The sequence below is a fragment of the Danio rerio genome, chromosome 22 (genome assembly GCF_052040795.2).
Source record: "Danio rerio strain M-AB ecotype USA chromosome 22, GRCz13ab, whole genome shotgun sequence".
Lineage (NCBI taxonomy): Eukaryota > Metazoa > Chordata > Actinopteri > Cypriniformes > Danionidae > Danio > Danio rerio.
Window position 1 is genome coordinate 27,895,199 of NC_141042.1, and position 19,276 is coordinate 27,914,474.

General features: G+C 37.6%; 1 protein-coding gene across 2 annotated transcripts in view; it reads left to right on the top strand.

The window, feature by feature from the left end:
• The window catches only part of adcy9a (adenylate cyclase 9a), an 81,433-nt gene that overhangs the window by 36,094 nt on the left and 26,063 nt on the right, over window positions 1-19,276 (top strand). For both annotated transcript variants that reach the window (XM_087304427.1, XM_087304426.1), the window contains exons 2-3: window positions 18,555-18,718; window positions 18,801-18,908. In XM_087304427.1, coding sequence (XP_087160553.1) covers window positions 18,555-18,718; window positions 18,801-18,908 — 272 coding nt within the window. The remainder of the gene's footprint in view (window positions 1-18,554; window positions 18,719-18,800; window positions 18,909-19,276) is intronic.

Sequence of the window (19,276 nt, forward strand, 5' to 3'; positions counted from 1 at the left end):
CATCAGAAAAGACTATTGATGTATGGGACTTTGTTAGAGCTTGACAGGAACTTTATCAGTATACAGTTCATGGATTAGTTTCTTCCTCCATTTTACAAGTATAAGTAAATGCGAATAAAAGTAATTATATATATATATATATATATATATATATATTAGTGATGTAACGGTATCAAAATTTCACGATATGGTAATACCTCGGTATGAATGGCACGGTACGGTATTTATTGAATCATTTAAAGGAAAAACAAAACTATTGAAAACACTCAAAAAAAAGTGCTAGAATGTTCAGGTTACCTCAACACTGAACAGATTAATGACATACAAATTATCTATTTGTAAACTTTCAAACAAGAACTTAAATTATTAAATTTTAATAACAAAAAATATTAAACCATGTAAAAAAAACACCTCTCGAAAGTACAAGCCATGAGTGAGATAGAGGTCTCTTGGTGGTACAAGTCAATGTCTCTATCAATCTGAGCAGTGTGCTGTGTTCTGCTGTCCCCTTGACTAAAAGAATCCTCATCATGTTAGTCGTATTTCCTGACTTGTATTTCAGCACAGTCTGGCAGTGCCTGCATACCCTTTTTTCTGTCACCTTTTCTTCTTTCTTGTCTCTTTACAGAGAGAAACTGAAATGCTTCCACACATCTGATTTAAAACCCGCTTTAGGTTCGACCGTTTTTAGCTCTTTTTCTTTGCCGCTACTAGCAGCACCCTCCATTTCTGAATTACTGGATCTGTAGCGACAACAGACAGCAAATGATGATGGCCACGCCTGGGCTGATAAAAATTGTAGTTTCCGCTACCTCCCATTTGCTCCATTCACCTGAGCAAACTTTTCACCAAAAGACCTATGAATTTGAGTCACAACCACGGTAATATTGAAAGAAATTGCTATTGCAGTATGACGTATTTACAATATTGTTACATCCCTAATATATATATATAGTGTACATTTCAAAATGGTGGTGTCTATGTATATAACCCATATTCAACGAAGTGATCTGATCATTACAATAATTAAGAACAGGTTGTAAATTGCTGAGGACTTTGTGCTGTCCTCAAAATCCTCTACTACATAGTTCCTCCATCCTTTTCTCTATGCTTTGACAATGCAAAACAGTTTTTGTCATTCCAGTAAAGCTTTAAATTGAAATGGGAGAGAGTGAGAGATGGGGGCGGTGGGAGACGAGCCGTATCCTTAGCCTCATCACTGTGTCCTAATATGGTGTCATCAGAAACCACAGAGGACACACACTCTCTCTAATTTCTCTCCGTCCTCTTCGGCTTGTCTCTCTACATTGCCCGCCCATCTCTGAAAAGCAAGAGAAGTGGAAACAGAATTATCAGCAGAACAGCAAGGGCACAGTTCACACAAGACACACATGCGGAAAGAGAGCTGGAGACAGGAAGTCAGAAAGGAGAAAGAGGGCTAACGGACAAGTGGAACAGTCTGAGACGCATTCAAAAAGAGAGGACCGAAGATGAGCAAACAGGAAAACGTCTGGCCTAACATCTTTCCTTTCACCTCACAGCGTGACGTCACCAGTTGCAGAGACAAACCGATTGCAGCTTTATTAATTAATGCATCACACACTTGCTGAGGTTTATCACTAGATCGCCTCTCTGCATTGTTCTTTTATCATTGGTTGCATTCCCTTTGTTTTGTCTGCTCTACTGAGGTTGGCTGAGCGAGTGGAAACATTGTGGTTAGACAGGAGAGGAAGAGAGAGAGTGTGGGAGTGAGCTACTGCTGTCTTTCAGAGGAACAGACACATTGAGACTCAGGGACAGGTTGTGTTTGCATCACGCTAATCAGCATGTTCAATTTCCACCAGCCAAAAGATGCGTTTTGAGATGAACTCGAGCTATTTTCATGCATAAAGTTGTCATCTGTTGAGTTCATACAGGGCACGTGACCCAGCAGGGCAAAGACCACAGTTGTTTGGGTCAAAGGTCATGTGACAGGAAGTGAATGCAGGGCAGGCGTACTGCGGTCGGTTAACAGTACAGATCACAACTCAGATGCTCTGCAGGAAAACCTGCAATGCCGTCAATGACATTTCAAAGGGTGCTTCTGAGGGCAAACTTTTGATCAGACCTGAGGGTTGTTGGTTTGTTCCAATTGCCAAGGCAGGGGTTCTCAACCTTTTTTACTTCAGGGCCTACTTCTTTCTTTGATCAGTTTTGGAAGGCCTGTCTGTCTGACATTTTCTCTAAAATGTATAATTTATATCATATATTTGTTGTGCCTTCTATTATTTTCTATTCATAATTTTATTAAAATTTAAACATATATAAAAATTAAAACTATATATACAGTTGAAGTCAGAATTATTTGCCTACATGTTAATTAACCCCCCAATTTCTGTTTAACGGAGAGATTTTTTTCAACACATTTCTAAACATAATAGTTTTAATAACTCATTTCTAATAACTTATTTATTTTATTAATGCCATGATGACAGTTAATAACATTTGACTAGATAATTTTCAAGCCACTTCTTTACAGCTTAAAGTGACATTTAAAGGCTTAACTAGGTTAATCAGGTTAGCTAGGCAGGTTAGGGTAATTAGGAACGTTATTGTATAATGATGGTTTGTAGAGTATTGAAAATATATTTTTAGCTTAAAGGGGCTAATTATTTTGACCATAAAATGATTTTAAAAAATTTAAGCTGAATTTATTCTAGACGAAATAAAACAAGACTTTCTTCAGAAGAAAAAATATTATCAGACATACTGTGAAAATTTCCTTACTCTGTTAAACATCATTTGGGAAATATATATATAAAAAAAATGAATAAATTCTAAGGGAGGCTTGTCATTCTGACTTAAACTGTATACATATATATTTATTAGAGATGCCCCGATCAGGTTTTTTTGGCCTCGAGTCTGAGTGATTTGATTTTGAGGATCTACCGAAACCTGATCCGATGCTTCTATAATGCATTACAGAAGAGCAAAGAAAGATCCAGGATGTTCCTTATTTTTATTAAATTCTTCTTTTTTTTTAACATTTAACAGCTGTTAACAAACAGCAAACAGAGCACTTCTGTGAGGTAGCTTGACCAATCAAGTAATAAAAATAACATAAATTCTTCACTTTTGGACTTTAGTGTTTATATAAAAAAATAATATAAATAATAATAAATAATATAAAAACAAACAGCACCTCAACTTAAAATAACCGGCAGACAATCCCAAGTGCGTTTAGCATTTAACCTCTGCAAAGAGACCTGATCGGGAGATAACATCCGATCACAATAGAGTCTGAAGCCGCATGATCGGGCCCCATTTTACTTGGATCTGGGCATACAGAGCTTCAAAGAAAACCACAGGTCAACAGGGAGATTGCAAAAGACCAGCTATTGCTTTAAATTGGATTGACTGAATATCTACTTTTAAAAATCGACTATTCAAAAATATACAAACAAATGTAAAATACAGTAAAACACCCCAAACCTGGTAATGATGGCGGTTGAGTTTGCAGCTGGATATTATTGGGAGACCGCTGACAGGAGCAGTGAACAGCTCCACCAGAGTGCATCTGAAGCTCATATGCAGGTTTATTTGACTATTTTCTTTGGCAGAAACACTATTGAGCCTCGTTAGATCCCACTGTATAGGCGCATGTCCATTATAAAACACTCACAGGACATTATTTGGACAACTTTGTGGATATATTAAATGGTTCACACAAAAATACACAATGGCCCAATCCCAGTTCTAATTTGTACCCCTACCTCTTCCCCTTGGCCCTTGAAACAGAGTGTGAAGGGGAAGGGCTTTAAAATTTAGCCCTAAGAAATGGGACACCACTACAACACCTACACACATCATCATATGTCATTGCAATCTCTTACTTCATATGAGATCAGTCGATGGCGACTGCTGTAGTTATTCCAGCTGTTATTTTTTGGTATGTATTTTCAGGAAATCAATGAAGGCATATATAATTTTATCATAACGATATAATGTGGCAATAAGCTGTATGTAACTGTACTGTGTATTTACATCCTGGCCATATTCATCTATGTAAACACACAAACACAACACTAACATTATAGCAGACACTGTAAAAAGCTCATTCCCAGCCACTAGACTTTTCTGACAGGGTATTCCAGTGTCATCGAGTATCAGAATGTTGTGGGACTGCTATACAAGTTATTTTTATGGATTATAGATAGCGAAATTTTGCTGTTTTTATTTTTAAAGCATGGCTGTAAAACTTGAAGCAGCCCAGCGGTTGAGAATTCCTGCGCTACGGCATACACCAAGTTACGAACTTTCAAGCAGTCTAACTCAATATTTCCCAACCCTGTTCCTGAAGGCACACCGACAGTACACATTTTCAACCTCTCCCTAATCAAACACACCTGAATCAACTCATCAGAACATCGAAGACTCTAAAACCTGAAGATAATGGGTCAGATAAGGGGGACATCCAAAATATGTACTGTTGGTGTGCCTCAGGAAACAGGGTTGGGAAATCACTGGTCCAGCTGACCAGAAATAAAAGCTTTGAGATCAGAACCTTTTTTTAAAGTCTTGTCTGAGTACTAGAAAATCATGCAAACTAATTGGATGAAACAGAGATTTATGACTGAACGTTTCATCTTCTGGAAGGTGCCTGCTCTTCCTTCCTGCACTCTTCCTTCCTGCCGTGCTTGAGAGTAATAGAAATAGATTGACTTTGGAGACTTTGGATGGTCATGAGGAATGTCACAGTGAGTCCATGTGGAGTTTCTCTCCTTTCCTGACCTGCCATGGCCATCCTAGCCTGACAAGATGAATCTTATCTTTGGTGTTCTCTACACTGAGAAGCACACTGAAAATGAAGAGAGGGTGACACACAAATTTTTTTTATTGATGGCAACTTAAAATGGATTAAGCTATTCATTGTTTATCAGAGTTTTTCCAGTAAAAACATATGATTTTAGATTTACATAAAGTGCCAATCTCATTGGTCAGCCAGTTTTTAACAGTGCATCTAGCCATGAAAGAGCCAGAGGCATTTAAAACAGATAATATTATGCCCGCCATTTTGCATGTTAGTGAGCATGCTCACATTGCCATTATAGTCACATGCATTGCACGTCAGTACAAAGCATCCTGGTGTGCATTCATTCATTCATTTTCCATCAGCTTAGGGACTGAATGAACCGCCAACTTATCCAGCATATGTTTTACACAGTGCATACCCTTCCATCTGCAACTCAGTCCTGGGAAACACCATTACACATTCATTCACATGCATACACTACAGCCAATTAGCTTATTCAATTGACCTGTTGCACATGTCTTTGGATTGTGGGGTAAACCGGAGCATAGGCACGTGCACACATAGGGCTCAACCTGTGCTGTGCACATGCCCTTTTTAGTCTTGGATAGAAAGTGCCCCTCTAAAAGGACCTGAAGTGCCATGTTGCCATCCAGGTATGCACTGTCGTGTAATCTAGCTCAGAATGATGTAATGATAAACTTATCCTAGCCATCAGGTTTATTCACACAAACCTCAGGATTTTTCTTTGACCTGTTGTCTTGGTCTTTGCTTTTTGTTTGCCTCTTAATATTGGTTTTAAGAATGTCTGCCTGTGTTGGAGCTGTGTTGGGCATTGCTTTGAAATGTAGATTGCAGTTTTGTTTCTGGCAATCTCTTGCACTCTGTAAAATAAAGTAAGTAGGGAGCCAAGTAGAGAGGCAAGTAGGTAAGGTAGTAAGAAGGTAGTTAGGCAAGTTGGTGGGCAAGTTGGTAGGTAAGTTGATATTAAGTTGGTAGGTAGGTAAGTTGGTAGGTAGGTTGGTAAGGTAGTAAGTAGGCAGGTAAGTAGGTAGGTAGGTAGGTAAGGTAGCAAGTAGGTAAGTTGATAGGTAAGTAATGTAGTAAGTTGGTAGATACAGTAGGTAAGGTAGTAAGTAGGTAGGTAAGGTATTAAGTTAAGAGGTAAGTAAAGTAGTAAGTAAGTAGGTAAGGTAATAGGTAAATAGGTAAGGTAGTAAGTAAGGTAGGAAGGAAGTAGGTAGGTAACGTAAAGTAGTTAGTTGGTTGGTAGAGAAGGTAGTAAGTAGGTAAGTTGGTAAGGTAAGGTAGTAAGTAGGCAGGTAAGTAGGTAGGTAGGTATGTAAGGTAGCAAGTAGGTAAGTTGGTAGGTAGGTAAGGTAGTAAGTTGATAGATGGGTATGGAAGTAGGTAAGGTAGTAAGTAGGTAGGTAAAGTAGTAAGTTGGTAGGTAAGTAAAGTAGTAAGTATGTAGGTAAGGTAATAAGTAGGTAGGTATGTAAGGTAGTAAGGTAGTAAATGGGTAAGTTGGTAGGTAGGTAAGGTAGTAAAGTAGTGTAAGTAAGTATAATAAAAATAAAAACATCTCTCAACCTGTGCTTCCAATTAAGAATAAGACTTCCCAAGTAAGTCTTTATTCATTCATTTTGCCAGCCGCAATGCAGTACTGGGAAAGAGCCATACACACACTCGTTCAATATGGCCAATTTTGTTTACGCAATTCACCTGTACCACATGTCTTTGGCCTGTGGGGGAAACCGGAGCACCCGGAGGAAACCACACCAACATGCAAACTTCATGCAGAAAAACTAACTGGCCCAGCCGGGACTCAAACCAGTGACCTTCTTGCTGTGAGGCGGCAGGGCTAACCACTGATCCACCATGTTGCCAGTCAAGACTGTATCTCATTAGTAAATCCTTGAAGACTCTCAGCATCTTGCCGTGTGATCTTAGAAACTGTTGTTAACAGCTTCTGTTTTACATCTGCCTGCAAGCCACAAACTGCTGCTTCAGATGTTGTTAGGATCAATGCACATGTTCACTCAATCTGAGCACGTCCACAGTCAGTTTATCAGCTCTATTTCCACACAAATCAGCCATTACCATCAGCCAGTGATGACAAGATGAGGCCATAGTCCAGTGCCATTGAGATGAATAGGAAGGCTAACCATTTTCTCCATGTAGTATATATCTCCTTGTTGCTACTGTACTTGTAAGGCTTTTCAAATGTGTAGTCATGCCTTCACTTGTGTGACCGAAGTTCAAATCACAGCTTGGAGACCTTTTGCGATCCTGTCCTGTTTTCTGTGATCTCTGTTGTCCTTTCAAAAAGAACAAATGTCCAGAACAAAAAAAATCTTCAGATCTTTTACATCAAGAAACAAAACCCCAAGCTGAGCGTTGTGCTGAGGCATGCGGGGTGGATGCTTCACTCCGTTAATGGCGATCAATAAAGTCCATCAGGACATCATTCGCTATTTCTCTCTCGCCATCTCATATTCCTCTTAATCAATGACCACCAACAGATAAATGAGTTGTAGATGAACAACGAATGGACTTTTAGTTTTAATATTAAACGTTTTTTTTCTGGTGCTGTTGTTTTTCTGCGGTGCATAACTTCCTGGAAAAAAAATTAAGGTGCCAATTCTGCTTGCTATAACCTGGATTTTTTGATAAATACTTTGATAACATTTTACGAAGTCACCAATAAACCCAACACATAGTCATTTGTTATTGCCTAAAGCAGGGATTCTCAAACTTTTCAGCCAATGACCCCCAAAAATAACAATGCCAAGTAACTCATGAGTCATAGCCCCCACTATTCTCGGAGGTGGTTATAAATATACACATGTTGGGCACACACACAAAGAGACCTATATAAACACAAGCATATTGACAACGCATGTCATGATTTTGCCAAGTACGATGCGATCCTGGATTAATATCTTTATTGATCCTGGAACATTACTTTTGTTTGTAATTGTTATCTATTCCCATTCTTTACCCCTAAACCCAGCCATAACTGTAAAGTATTCCTAAAATCAGAGGAGAATTTAACTATTTTTTTATTTAACCAGTTCTCATTTACCAAGAGGCAACATAAAAAGCCAATACAAAGCAGCAGGGACACAATACGATAACAGTTTCAATAAAAGCGTTGAGCTTTAATGTCTCCTGCAGATGATTCCAAGCATCAGCAGCAGAAAACTGAAAGGAGTAGTGACCAAATGAAGTGCTTTGGATATACAAACTTTGGGTAAACAAAGGTTAATAAAACTACTAGAGCACAGATTTAAATTTTTTTTTCCTGAATGTTATGAAGAGACAGTAAATAAAGTGGAGTTTTCCCCAATAAGAGTTGTGTATATATGAACAGAAACCAATGAATTTGTCGATGTGATTGGAGAGAAGGCCAATTCAATAGAGAATACAGTTGACAGTGATGAGGATTAAATGGCGCACCAATAACAAACCAATTGCTGCATGGTTAACAACATCCAGTTTGCGAAGGAGAGCTTTTGAAGCTGATCTGTAAATTAAATCCCCATAATCCAAAATTGGTAATACTGTTAATTTGACCAAATGCTGCTTTTAAGAGTGTGTAAAAGAAGATTTGTTTCTGTAAAGAAAGCCAAAACGGGCTCTAACCTTTTTGAGCAATTCATTTATGTAAGTTTCAAGCGACAGTTAACCATCTAAGCAGATTCCAAGATATTTGTAGCAGTCATCTCAACATACTCAATCTTAGTACTGTCCAATGAGGGCATTTTAGGATGAAACTCAAAATGCGGTAAATTTCTATTAAAAACCATGCATTGTGTTTTATTAGTATTTAAAACTAAATGAAGATTGGTGAAAGCGCTTTGGATGTTCATGTAGAAGTGAATAAATCTGTTAGCCTGAACTTAACATAAACTGTAAACGTATTGCTTAATTCCGATTGGCTGATTGGAATGTTGCTCCAGAATCTGCATAGATGTTAATCAGGGAACATGTCCTACTTGGCGAAATCAGGTTGGCATATTGACGACACACACAAAAGTGCAACAGTTTAACTTACAACTAGAGGTGCGAACCTACACTGGTCTCACGGTTCGGTTTGGTTACGATTATCATGCCATCGATTTGGTTTAATTCGATGTCTCTGTGCATCACGGTGCATTGACGATGCTTTCCATTAACAATTAAAAAAAAAATTCACAGCACAGCAGTTCTTGTATTAAAATGTATAAATATATTTATATTTTTTATGCTATTTGTAATACAATTTTGTCCTTTAAAGGGCACCTATGATGAAAAATCTACTTTTCAAGCTGTTTGGACAGACGTTTGTAGGTATAGTGTATATACCATCATATTGGGGTATAAACACACCCAGTCCTTTTCTTCAATTTAACAACATAAAAAAAGTGGACCAATTGGAGCGGTTTTCAGAGCTATTGCAACTTGATGTAGGAGTGTGGTCTCCCCGCCCACCAGTTTTGATTGACAGGCATTCATCACCATATCCTCAGTTTGTTGTTTTACGTCCGCCATTTTCAGCGTGTGAGTCAATGCGATATCTGTAAAGGAACACCCTTGCTCTATTTTTAGATGTAAGGCTTATTGGGCTAAACACAAGATCAATATTCTCTACATGATCGCTCTAATCGGAAGTATTGTTTGTACAATACAAAGCGCCATCTGAATAGTTTCATTTTAAATAACATGCAAATGTGCGTTTCTGAGTGTGCCGTGTCGTGGCTTTGCGCCTCAGTCAAAGTTAATTCAGTGTGTGTGGTTATTAGTCTCAGTGTACAAGCTCGGCACTTTAAACTAGCTCACAGTTGCCTGTAAAACTATACAAAGACACAAATGATTTTGTACTCTCTGCTTGGTCTGTGTCCGAGCCGTACATGTACGGCTGAATGCTGATCCTCTCACTCATGTAGCTTCTATCTGTCTGCCTGTCTGTTGCAAACACAAAGCGGGGGAGCTCTCGGCTCCGTCCCTTTGTTACGTTGGGCGAAAAGTCAAGACTAAGGCCCCGTTTACACTAATGCGTTTTAGTTTGAAGACGCATAAGTTTTGCTACGGTTACGCCATCCGTCCACACTACGCCGGAGTTCTCGAGCGCCGAAAACGGAGCGTTTCGAAAACGCTGGAGAGGCCGTTTTCATTCTGAAACGCTGCTGCTCCGTCTCAGTGTGGATGGGGAAAGACGGAGACATCTGAAAACGGAGGCGGGGCTGCCGACATTCGCCTCTCTGATTGGGGCTTTTCCTCAATATTAAGTAGCCTAACACACAGTTCAGTCCTGAATCTTCTCCGTGTAAGTTCAGACTTCGCAAGTTTGATCAAGGCTGCATCTCTTCTTCTCAGTTTGATATGGAAAACATACCGAGGACACGCGTCAATCTTCACAGGGAACAGTGTACTTTATAACTTCATTCACATCACCCTGGCTACGTTGTTTCACTTTCTCAACAATAAAATGTAAACTTGATATAAGGAACTGCCTATTTTTATTTTAATATTAACAACTAAACAGACAGCAGAAATGTTGAGGCGTCGTGCTGCCTGAGCGTCATCTTCACTGTGTGGATATTTATAACAAAACGGAGCCAATAACAACTGCCTCCTTTCAATTTCAGTGAAAATACGAAACATACCCTCTCTTTTGCTGAATATCAGTTTTAATAATCGATAATGGCCATTATAAAAGTATAACATACAATAAGTTTATACATTATAGGAAATAAAGGCAAGCGATCAGTCAATATGCAGAATGTAGGCTACGTGGTTACATTAATCATTAACTTATCTTTGCGCTCAGCCAAAACACGTTACCTGAGAACAAGTAATAGATTCCAATGACCAAAGTCAGGGAATATGTCGTTAGATAAAGACAACAAGATAAATGAAATATCACGTTTAATAAATATAGTGAGATTAGATCCAGCGGGAGATGCTTGATGAGAAGTCCGACCAGCACAGCTCTCATCTGGGTAGATGGGCTGCAGCGCTTGCCAAAGTGTGTGTGTGGTCACGTGATGTGCGTTTTCAGCGTTTTGGTGTGGACGGAGAGCAGTTCAGAAACACTGGGTAAAACGCGAGTGTGGACGCGGATCGTTTTCATTCTAAAAAGCCGTTTTAAAACTAAAACGTATTAGTGTAAACGGGGCCTAATTCATGTAAAACAACTCACCCCTTAAACAGCAAGCTGTGTAAAAGCCCCCAACATGACACTTTTTAACACATTATAATAAAAACATCTGAACTGTGTTTTGAACTGAACCTAAACTGGCACACTCAGAAGAACCATAATATTAATTTTAAATCATAAAAAACGATTTGACATTTAAAACAGTCAGATATATAAACTGTACCTTTAAATAACATGAGCATTTATAGCAAATAAACAAATACAAATCCACTCACTTTCTGAGTCCAGTTTACAAAGTTCTTTCTTACATCCCTTTAATTGGTCACACGTTTTAACAGAAATGGCTGTGATTGGCTCTTGCGTGCTGGCGCTCTTCACAGAATAGTGACACTAGCTATGTTTCCATCCACCTATTTTTATGCACATTTTGCATATGCGCATGAAAAAAGTTGATGGAAACGTCATGATGTGTAGGTAAAAGATGTGCATAAACTATGATGAAAACGCTTTTACCGCACAAACTCCAGCATGCGCATAAAAGTCATGTGATTTTGTTATAAGAGATCATGTGATGATAAAAATGTGTGTGAATGGACAAACCAGCAGGCTGAACACACTGTAAAACATCTGAAATGTTGTTTTGGTCATTATAAATTACTTTACTGTTTCAGTATTAGTGTTATTACATTATTAATTACCTCCAGAATCAAGAGCGTCTGTGCTAAGCGTCTAACACCTTCAAACGTCACCGCACGTTCACTGCGTGTAAGGATTGCCTTCTGAGGTGCAAGTCATTTATTAGATGAAGAACAGATTGACGCAGCTTCTATTGCAGCAAATTCCGTTTTTACTGTTGATATTTGGCGCCAGATAATCAGGAAGTGACTATTTTGTTCACTTTGACTCGGTTGATGGAAATGCTGCTTTATTTGCACGTCTTTAATGCAATAATCCAGTTTTGTGCATAAAGTTCAATAGCATTTTTGAATGGAAACATAGCTACTGATAAACGGCAGCGGCGATCACAGCTGATCCATGATAGACGCGGAGGAGAAAACTCTGTACCCAGAAGTATAGCTGTACAAGTCGAAAGGAGAGAAAAAGTCACGCCATTAGGTCAAATGGGCCACAGTGAGAGAAAGAGAGGGAGAGGGAAAGAAATGTAGTTTACTTTCATTCTGTCAACTGCTTCTGCTATAAGTGTCAGTGAAAGACTGTCCAGCAAACACACACACGCTCGCCTCCCTCGCCATAGTAAGCTACAGTGACATAGCGCATATGAGATAAATTACATCAGTTCATTATAACTGGTTATGATTATTACTGAACCGATACCGAATTATCCGTGTCTGCATCGCAGTACACAGATGAAACAATTTATTTTGACACCCCTACAAACAACCATGTATTTTTTTGTAGTAAGTTATTCATTTGTTTTATTTCAACATTAACCTCAGTCAATGGGATGGCTGGGCACAACACTTGCAGGACTGAAAGTAAATTCTTGCTTTAATTTTGAAAACCGTGATTCGGAAATTATCCGCCAGCTTTATTTGTCGAAAAAGTTGAAAAAAAACAACCAAAAAAATGATCTGCTGCTCTTTGTGTGCCGTTAATCTAACGTTATCACTCTAGGGGTCGCAATCCAATGGAAAAACAAAAGAAAGGCTGACTGTTTTCATCTCCAACATATGAAAGGGTTGTCAAATTGCAAAAGCATTTTCTTAAGATGTGTGTCCAAATAAGATTTGGCACAAAAAATTATTCTGCCAGCTGAAACAGAAATTCATGGCCAAACTAAGACACAAAATCAGCACAGATTGAATGAAAACATCCCAAACAGTACATAAGGGTTAAGTGTTGAGGAAAGGTTCATATTTGGGTGATCAATCCCTTTACTTGCTTTCATTCAGAGCCACAGTTTCCTGCACTGTACTGTTTGCAGCTCTTGTATGCTGCTCCAACTCTGTAGCATAAGCCAAAGATGCACCTTCTGAAATGTTTGCATGACTCTGTATGTCTGTGGTCACATATATGCTAATGCTCTACAGTAGAAATTGGAGCTGAGATTCTCAGCAGTGTTGAATTATTTTATGGCAGTTCTCTGGAAGAAGGCAGTGCCTCCGGGGTTGTGTGTACAGCGAGAATCTCCCCTGATCCCAGCCTGCTTTTCAGTTCCCATGTTTGAGAGGTCAAAGGACTATTTATGACTTCCTTGAGTCCAGATCTCTCGGGACGCGCCGGACCACATGGCTCCAGCTCAGACAGGTTCCGACCCAAAAGCTCATTAGCTCTGTTCCATCAGGTCTTTATTAATCTGTGTCTCCGGGCACAAAGAGGCTAAAGGGGGCTTGATGTTGGTGAATGGCTCATTGATGTGGTCTCTGCGGCCCCATTGTGTTCGGACGCCGGTCAATTGTAATGTGTACGGATCTGTATGTACTTTTGGCTCCGAGCTCGTTCGGAAGTGGCTCTGTGAGTCTGTGGCTCGTTGTGGCTGAGCATGAAACGACGAGCGAGTATCAATTTGCATACTCGCGCCAAAAGTATGCGCTCGCTGCTGATGGGAAAGTACATGCGTTTGAAATTGCCACAGTCTGAAGTTGCATCTCGATGCCACAAACGGCTTTGCGGTGTAGTGTTAGCATTTGCACATTGACATTAGCTACATAAATAATCTGCTGAGCTCATGAAGCTGCTGTGTCATTCCTTTTCATAGTTAACACTTTGTCTTGGACTAGTTTAATGTGCACTATAATTAGCCCTGTGTAGGGTGACTTATAAAGATGTTAAAACGAGTCTTGGTGCTTTAGCAGTTTGATGGCATTCTGCTTGGGGGTAGGGTGATTATTCAGGCTTAGTTGATTAAATATTAAATGGCAAATGAACAATTTTAGTTTGTAGCAATGAAGGCACGTGGTACAAATGGTGTCGTGAATTATTATTTAGAATTTTTTAATATATACTGTATGTATATATATATGTATATGTATATATATATATATATATATATATATATATATATATGTATGTGTATGTATATATATATATATGTGTGTGTGTGTGTGTGTGTGTGTGTGTGTGTGTATATTTTTTTTATTTACACACATTAATATAGTTAATAATAATAACATTAAAATGTGTAATATATTGCATTGATTGTAATAAATTTAGGTCATTGTTATTGTTATTATGGTGGGTTTTTTACTATTCTACTTATTATTAATATTAATAGCAATACAGATGACACAACAATAAATGTTAATAATATTAATAATCACAAACATTATATATAATGCAATATTAGATGTTTACATTATTTTGTTCATAAAAATATTGATATTAATGTAATAGATTTTTTATTATGAATAACAACATCCACAGACAAACAACAACTCATGCAAATAGGGCTGCACAATATTGGAAAAATCTGATATTGCGATATTTTGTTTTTCTGCGATTAAAATATTGCGATATGAATACATTCCCACAATAAAGTTTAAATTGCTCTCTTGGACCGGTTTCAGGGGAGTCTGGCAGCATTCAGGAGCAGAAGTTGAATAATCACAATGCAAAATAAATGATTGCTTTGTCTCGTTTGTTGTCCAAATATCTAAAAAAAGTCTTGAGATCAAGTAAAAAAAATGTTTTGTTTTTGGCTTTAGAAGAAATAAGTAAATTACGAGTTTTTCCTTAAAACAAGCCCCATTATCTGCCAATGGGGTAATTAAAATAATCATTTTCGCTTTGAAATGTACAGATTTGGATTAGAAACAAGACCAAAATGGGCGAGGCAGTGGCGTAGTAGGTAGTGCTGTCGCCTCACAGCAAGAAGGTCGCTGGGTCGCTGGTTCAAACCTCGGCTAAGTTGGCGTTTCTGTGTGGAGTTTACATGTTCTCCCTGCCTTCGCGTGGGTTTCCTCCGGGTGCTCCGGTTTCCCCCACAGTCCAAAGACATGCGGTACAGGTGAATTGGGTAGGCTGAATTGTCCGTGGTGTGTGGGTGTGTGTGTGTGCATGTTTCCCGGAGATGGGTTGCGGCTGGAAGGGCATCCGCTGTGTAAGGGTATCAACTGGATAAGTTGGCGGTTCATTCCGCTGTGGCGACCCCGGATTAATAAAGGGACAAAGCAGACAAGAAAATGAATGAATGAATGAACAAGACAAAAATTCCAAGTTATAAAGAATTTCTTTTGCACAAATTGTATAAACAATTCATCTTTGTTACACCTCCAAAAATACTTTGTTCTGTGCTCCTGGTCAACTAAAATCCAGACTCAAGATTGCATGTCTTGTGATGTGGCTATTGCCAATGTGTACATTGGGATATGGATTCTGAAACGATATATATTGTGCAAGTAACATTTACAATATGTTCACTTGATGTCCTTTTTTTTTTTTTAGCTGTCAACATGACGAGCACTTCAAGTACACACTTATATAGGAATATATGAAACAATCCTGCAGAGTCTCTTTACTAGTCGTGTGTGTGTGTATGTGTGTGTGTGTGTGTGTGTGTGTGTGTGAGAGAGAGAGTGTGTGTGAGAGAGTGTGAGAGAGTGTGAGTGAGTGAGAAACAGCAGATGTGATCCTCAGGAGGGTTTGTTAGCCTCAGGTGAGTTACGAGTGACAGCACAGACCTGCTCATCCTCACGCGTCTCTTTCATGTCCAACAGAAGCTGCTTCAGGAACTCCAAAAGCTGCTCCTGGAGGCTATACTATGTAGATTATGTACAAATATGCTCAGGCATTTCCCCGTAGCGGTGCTAGCGCTGACGCTTAGCCTGTGCGTGTGTGTGTGTGTGTGTTTTAAGAGATTATAAATGAGTGTAACACGGTTAGCTTGAGAGCCGTGTGTTTGAACAGGCTGATACTGGCCGCTTGTAATCGCCCACTGTTTGTTTTTGCGTCTGTGGGGCAACAGAGCTGCTCCATTGGACATTTTGAAGGTGTTTGTTTTGGTACAACAGAAGCTCATCCTCGCGCTTAGTTTTGTTTAATGTAAACATGAGCAGTGAAACAAACCACCTCAGGTGCTTTAAAGCACTTGACGTGTGTCTGTTTAGCATCAGCGGAGGATTAGACCTCGTTTGCCCTCGTTGGAAGCAGAGATTTGCGGAAATGAGATTTATCCAATTACAGGACAAACTAGTGATAAATCATTAATAGTGTGGCATAAAGCAAGATGTTTATTTTGTGCAGATTTTGATTGTAGGTAAATATTATAATATCGTTTAAGACTTGTCAAGTCAATGCAGGATTTTTAAAATCACTTTGGCAAGAAATACGGTTAAAAAATGCTTATAAAAATTTTTGTTTTAGCAAGGATACATAAATAGTAGAAGAATTACTTTAAAGCATTAAAGAGATTTATACAATATATATCATATATAATAATTTCTTGAAAACTTATAAAATAATTTTATGAACAGTAAAATTAATGAACTAATGATTGAAAAAAAAATATTTCGTGGGAAAAAATAATTAGTGAACACGTCACCATTTTTCTCAGAAAACATATTTCTAAAAGTGCAGTTTACTTGAAATTTTTACTAGGTGTTGTTAACAAACAAAGACATACATATATGAAAAGATAACTAATATAATTAGTTTACAAATAAAGTTATGTGTAATAAAATAAAATGACACAGGAAACTTGACACTTGAACAAATGGAGGTGTAGAAAGGCAGTGAAAGAGTAGACAGCAACTGAAATTTCTCAGTATTTCTTTAGCAACCCTCTGCCCTTCATCATTGTAAATTGGTAACATCTACATTAGCTGGATTATAAAGATGAAACCAGAGTGGACATTTCAGCAAGACAAAGCATCCAAAACACAGCCAGGAAAACTCTCATATGCTGTCAGAGAAAAAAAATCAAGCTGTAGAATGGCACGGCCAATCACCTGACTTGAATCCAATAAAAAATACAAAATAAATATCAGTTTATTGACTTTGAAAATATCAAGTCAACAACACATTTAGAAATACATTATGATAGATAGATAACCCCCCCCCCCCCCCCATTTATTTTTCCCCTAATTATTTAACACATTTCTAAACATAATAGTTTTAATATCTCCTTTCTAATAACTGATTTATTTTCTCTTTGCCATGATTACAGTAAATAATATTTGACTAGATATTTTCAAGACACTTCATTTAAAGGCTTAATTAGGTCAACTAGGCAGGTTAGGATAATTAGGCAATTTATTGTATAACGATGATTTGTTCGGTAGAGTATCTGAAAAATATATAGCTTAAAGGGGCTAATAATATTGACCTTAAAATGGTGTTTAAAAAATTTAAATCTGCTTTTATCCAGAAGAAAAGACTTTCTCCAGAAGAAAAATATATTATCAGACATACTATAAAAATTTTCCTGCTCTGTTAAACATAATTTGGGAAATATTTAAAAAAAGAAAAAAATTAATAATAATAATAGTTTTGACTTCAACTGTAGATATATCTATCTTTATAAATATCTTTAAAATATATAATTATTATCAATATTAAACACTTAATGTTATTTAATTTGAGTTTAATGTAAAAATATTTTTTATTGTTGAGTTAATAAATTTATATAATTTAAATTAATAAATGAGTTAATACATTAAACATCCTATAAATGACTTAATAAAATGTGATTGTTTAATGCAGCAAAATACAGCACATTTTCTATTAATTTTGTCCTTTTGCTTTCTAAATGCTCAGTGGAAATCAGAAGACTCATATTTTTTATTTAATTATTTTATTTATGGCTGTGGTTTTTAAATGTAATGTCACATTAAAGCTATCAGGGCCTGGAAATAGGAACTTGACTTGAGATTGAAGATGACTACTGGAGTGCAGTATTAGACCACGTACGCATCTCTACTTCATGCGCTAGACTCCGTTTTACACAGTTTAAAACGATTCACAGAGCTCATCTCTCAAATGCCAAACTTTCTAAAATATATCCCGATGTTTCAGATATTGGTAATAAATGTAAACTTTCACCATGTAATCTTAGTCATATGTTTGTGTTTTGTCTTAAGTTGCAAAAGTATTGGATTACATTCTTTAAAATTGTTTTAGATAGTTTTGGGTCAAGTTAGCTGTTTGCCCTTTGATCGTGATCTTTGGTGTTCCCTCTCAGTGTCAGCCTTCAAACCGGAGACACGATGACATTGAGGCATTTGCATGTCTTCTTGCTAGGTGCAGAATACTGTTGTCTTAGACCACCCCGCAACCCCCCTCTATTTCATTGTGGCTCAAAGATTTGTGTTCTTTTTTTAAAACTTAAGAGAATTCAATATAAAATTAGAGGTAGGGGAGAACAGTTTTATGAAAAATGACAACAATTTATTGCATTCTTTAATGATTTAAAAACCTTAAATGTGGATTGAGTGAAGGTATATGTGTTTGTAAGTATATATATATATATATATATATATATATATATATATATATATATATATATATATATATATATATATATATATATATATATATATATGTGGTTTGTGGTTGTTGTAAAATGTAAAATGCTATTATAAAGCATATAAATGCATGACAAAAATGTCAAGCGAATTGCTTAAAGAATTTCTTGGTCAAACATTTCTTTCAATGTGTTTGTAGGTTTGAAGACGTATCTGATCTCGGGGCGGAAGCTGGGCTCTCAGTGTGGATGTTCACAGCTCAGTTTGGGCCAAGAATTTGGTGAGACGTTAAGTCCATCCTCAAATACACACACTCCAGATCACACACACTGCGTCATTGCAGAACCACAATCGCATGGCAAGGTATGTCTTCTCAACACACACATGAGTAGTTTTTCTGTGACATAATGTGACAAACTGACATACTTATTTTGTGTCTCTGCAGGCTGGGTTTATGCCCTGTAGCATCTCCATAGACGTCGTTGACAATCCAACAACAGATGAGGCAACTCAAAATGGCTGCCAGGATGAACATCGAGCCAACAGCAGCAAGGTACATGATGAACCAAACTAACTGCTATGAACAACATGGTGTACTCCATTTCAACATGTACAACAGTGTACTCCATTTTAACCAAAGGTGCTACTTAGACTTGTGTGCAAAACTGTAATACCAAAAAGTAAAAAAGAACAAAATCATCACTCCCTGATAAACTGGAGCCAAATATCAAAAAGAAATGTAATTTGCTGCAGTAGAAGCCAATGTAGGCCGTTTTTTTAATATAATAATTTACATTTAAATTGCACCTCAGAAGACGAAATGCAATGAACGTGCGGTAGCTTTTGGAGACTTTTTTTAGGGAGTGCAGATGCTTAATTCAGTTCTGGAAGCAATAATACTGAACCACTGTGATGATGGAC